This window comes from Vigna unguiculata, chromosome 6, assembly GCF_004118075.2.
Source record: "Vigna unguiculata cultivar IT97K-499-35 chromosome 6, ASM411807v1, whole genome shotgun sequence".
NCBI classification, from domain to species: domain Eukaryota; kingdom Viridiplantae; phylum Streptophyta; class Magnoliopsida; order Fabales; family Fabaceae; genus Vigna; species Vigna unguiculata.
The window spans coordinates 17,499,952-17,504,404 of record NC_040284.1 but is presented as its reverse complement, the minus strand read 5'-3'; the positions used below and the strand labels follow the sequence as shown (position 1 = coordinate 17,504,404).

At 35.9% G+C, this 4,453-nt stretch overlaps 1 protein-coding gene across 1 annotated transcript; it reads left to right on the top strand.

Annotated features, from left to right (window-relative positions):
• Positions 1 to 243: 243 nt before the first annotated feature.
• Positions 244 to 1,957, top strand: LOC114188657 (UDP-glycosyltransferase 72E1-like). Its single transcript, XM_028077232.1, has one exon. The coding sequence runs from the start codon at positions 270 to 272 to the stop codon at positions 1,821 to 1,823; it is 1,554 nt and encodes a 517-aa protein (XP_027933033.1). The 5' UTR covers positions 244 to 269; the 3' UTR covers positions 1,824 to 1,957.
• Positions 1,958 to 4,453: the final 2,496 nt, after the last annotated feature.

Here is a 4,453-nt window from a genome sequence, read left to right as displayed (position 1 = left end):
CATTAGATAACTTTTCTAAAGATAAAAGGAGAAAAATATATTTAACTTAGGTTTGTACTTTTGTGTAAGGGAAATAGAAATGAAACAAGAACAATATTTCATTAAAGAAGTAATATTTATAATATTTTTATTTGACCAATGTCTCAAGAATACCATTATCATATTTAGAAGGGTTCATTTATATAATTTCCTAAAGTCTTGTATAAACTTAAAAAATGAAAACTTGTTGAATGAGTATACTGCAGTATTATGTATATAAATAATCTCTTATGAGAATTAAAAGACGAAGAAGAAAGATACCAGAGGTGAAACTGAGGAACCTTGAATCGATCGTAAGAGAGATGACAGCATCAAAGCCACATGCAGTTCTTCTGGCAAGTCCCGGCATGGGACACATAATTCCGATGGTGGAGCTAGGGAAGCGCCTCCTCACACACCACTCCTTCCACGTCACCATCTTCGTCGTCACCACCGATTCCGCAACCACAACCTCTCAGATTCTCCGACAAACATCCAACCTTAGTTCCCTCAACATTGTCCATGTTCCTCCCATCGATGTCTCCGACAAACTACCACCCAATGCTCCCGTAGAACTACGAATCGGGTTAACCATAGTCGAGTCTCTTCCATTTCTAAGCTCCTCCATCACATCCATCAACAACTTTCCTCCTCCTTCAGCTCTCATCGTTGACATCTTCGGTCTTCCAGCTTTGCCCATAGCACGTGACCTCGGCATGCTAACCTACGTTTACTTCGCCACCAGCGCCTGGTTCTCTGCGGTTACAGTTTATTTTTCGGATACCAACAAGAAAGTTATAGAAACACACGCCGAAAGCCGCCAACCGCTTTCGATTCCCGGCTGCACGCCGGTCCGGTTCGAGGACACGCTTGAATCGTTTTCATCTCCGGGAGGGATCATGTACGAGGGTCACCTTAGAGCGGCAAAGGAGATCGTAGCCGCTGATGGAATTCTGATGAACACGTGGCAAGATCTGGAGCCTGCCGCGACGAAGGCGCTGAGAGAGGATGGGGTTTTGGGACGGTTTACGAAGGGGGAGGTGTACGCGGTTGGACCGTTGGTGAGAAGCGTGGAGAAGATACCGGAGGGTGGAAAGAAAGGTGGGGTTTTGCAATGGTTGGACGAGCAACCGGCTGAGTCGGTAATCTACGTGTCGTTCGGGAGCGGTGGGACAATGTCGGCGAACCAAATGAGGGAGGTGGCGTTGGGGTTAGAGCTGAGCCGGCAGAGGTTTGTTTGGGTGGTGCGGCCACCTCGCGAAGGTGACGCGAGTGGCGCGTTTTTCAACGTGGCGAGTGGCGTTGACGCTGCAATGAGTTACTTGCCGGAAGGGTTTGTGGAAAGAACGGAGGGGGTGGGGGTTGTGGTCCCCATGTGGGCCCCGCAGGCGGAGATTCTGGAACATCCTGCGACGGGGGGTTTCGTGACGCACTGCGGTTGGAATTCTGTATTGGAGAGCGTGGAGAACGGCGTTCCCATGGTGGCGTGGCCGCTTTACGCTGAGCAGAAGATGAATGCTTTCATGCTGTCGGAGGAGCTTGGGGTGGCGGTGCGCGTGGCGGAGGAGGGCGGAGGAGTGGTGGGAAGGGAACAGGTAGCGGAGGTGGTGAGAAGAGTGATGGTGGAGGAAGAAGGTGCTGCCATGAGGAACAAAGTGAAGGAGCTGAAACTCAGCGGAGAAAAAGCATTGTGTATGTTTGGGTCTTCTCATCACTCGCTTTCTGAAATGAGGAAAGAGTGTGAAATTCATGTGCAAGCTTCTTCTTCTTCTTCATCTTCATCTTCAACATCATCACCATCTTAATTATCTACTTCACTTCGAGTCTTTTCCATTCTTCAATCTCTTTTGCCTGTTAATGGCTATGTGACACTGTTTCGCAATTATCTCAGTTTGGATTCAACATAAATATTACCTTATCAGAAACTTTTATGTTTTCACTGTCTTGTTCAAATTCCTGATTAACTTCTTTAATATTTTGCGAAAAATATACGTATAAACCTCTTTTTTTGTACATAATTAGTCTTTTCTATTTCTCCTCTTATCACGCATATATATCTCATAACTTTATCTAATTTTATCTCTTTTAACATATCTTATTTTCTCTTTCGATGGGTGAGATTAGGGATGTCAACGGGGCGGGTAGGGTACGAGTAGTACCCGTACCTTACCCGCTGGATAAATATCTGCCCTGTACCCGTATCTATATTCGTCGGGTATCCGTTATGCGAGTATTCGTCTATTTTTTTCATATCCGCGGGTATCCACGGATACCCGCGAGTATTTACAAAATTATTTAAAAAATAAATATTTAATCATAAATTTAAATAAAATAAAATACATCATTGTCATAAATTTTAAATAAAACTCAAATAAACTCAAGTCCAAATAATTATAAAAGTAAATATAAAATGACGTTCAACAAAATGAAAATTCTTTAATTAGTGTTTACATCAAAAAGTCAAATTGATTCCTAAAAAATAAACAAAATAAACAAATAATAAACCTCAATTACCACATCCTAAGTATTCTTATTTTGATTCCATCATTTGACAACAAACATACCATAAATGTCATTGTCCATTGTCTATATTGGATTTGATGTATATGCCCCATTTCAAATAAAGGAAAGAGAAGAATGTCAAGGGTGTACTTGGAAGAAGACAACCTACCAATACTTAGAAAAATGAAGACAGAATATTTTTTACTAATATATATATATATATATATATATAAGGGTATTTTTGTGAATTAAAGTTTAGCGGGTACGGGTATCCACGGGTACGGATACTATGATAACCGTACCCGCCCCGTTAACATGCGGGTATCAAAAATACCCATACTCGCGGGTAGCGGGTATCCATTTTTAATATCTATTTTCTATCCGTTATGGGTTTTATCCGCGGATACCCGCGGGTACGGATTTTTTTGACATTCCTAGGTGAGATATAAATATACATGAAATATATTTATCTATTTAAAAATATACTCCATTAGTCTACTTATAGAATTAAAAGATGTTAAATTCTCATATAAGGAAATTAAAACTTATTTATCGATTTGAAAATATAACAGCTACTAAAATGAAGATTTTTTTATACTATAAAACAAAATATATTTTTAAATTATTTTTTCTGTCACTTTTTTTGACCTATCGTGTAAAATGAGGTAATTAGTCGTGGGTTGAAAAACTTTTAAAACGAGTTTTTAGTTTGTTTGTTGTACACGAGAGACATGAGAATATTTCAAAATTTGAAAAAAAAATACTATGTAATCAAAGGAGGACAAATAAAATATGTTATAGTCCATGATAATGTTATTTTATGAAGTTTAAATAATCTTGTACAACTCTTTCATTTCATTAAGTCAATGATTATAATTTATAATTAAGAAGTTGATACAATATTCATACAGACTGTTCAACATACACTGAGTCATTATTACACAGATCAGCAGTTTTCTAATAAATAAGATATATTTTCTTATATCTTATGAATTATTTTCCTTTTATAATATGAAATATATATTTTAATTAACAGACTACTGTATAATTTTAGTTAACCAGATTTTGAATAAATGCAGTGAGAGATCTGGATTGATATCATCCTAGGATATAAAATAATATATCCAAAATTTATACATTTAATTATTATTACTAATACAATAAACATAAATACATAATTTAGGATAACATCGGAGAATACTCTAGCCAATAAAAAAAATTAAACCAACTAGATTAAAATCTCCTTGAATTTTTTTTTAGAAAAATGATAGTTTTCAAGTTGTATTTGATATGTACTCCATTTTAAATAAGCTCTTCAAATCTCATCTTGTGACTCGTGGCTCATTGGATATTTCCATATTTGAAGATGTTTTTTTTTTGGATTACGTTCCAAAGAATTAATATAGAAGAGTTGAATTTGTCATGTTTTCATCTTCACGAGTATATTCCCTTTTATCATTTTTAAAAAATGAATTTATTATTTTATTCTTCATCAATATACCTATTGAAAATAAAATAAGACTAAAAAATAATTTATCATAATCTAATAAAAGTAGTTTGAGAGACGTAAATACTAAAAAAAAATTCGATGATAATCAAACCACACTTAAAATCTAGTTATAAAAAACACACAGTACAATATTTTGTCTTCTATGTTCATAAAATAAAAAATTAATATACAAGAGGTTCATTAAATAAATAATAAATAATTAAACTAATATTTCACTATCAAGTGAGATTAGAGGGAATTACCTTCTTCGTTATTTCTTTGAAAATGGAAGACAACAACTTAGAGATGAGAGCAAAAATAGTAGATCTTTTTTATCTTCAGAAACAAAAGAAAATAGGTTAGAATGGGATATGTGAACAATTTGTGAGAAACTCAAGACATGTAATGGAACCACAACTAAAATCCAATTATAAAAAAAATACA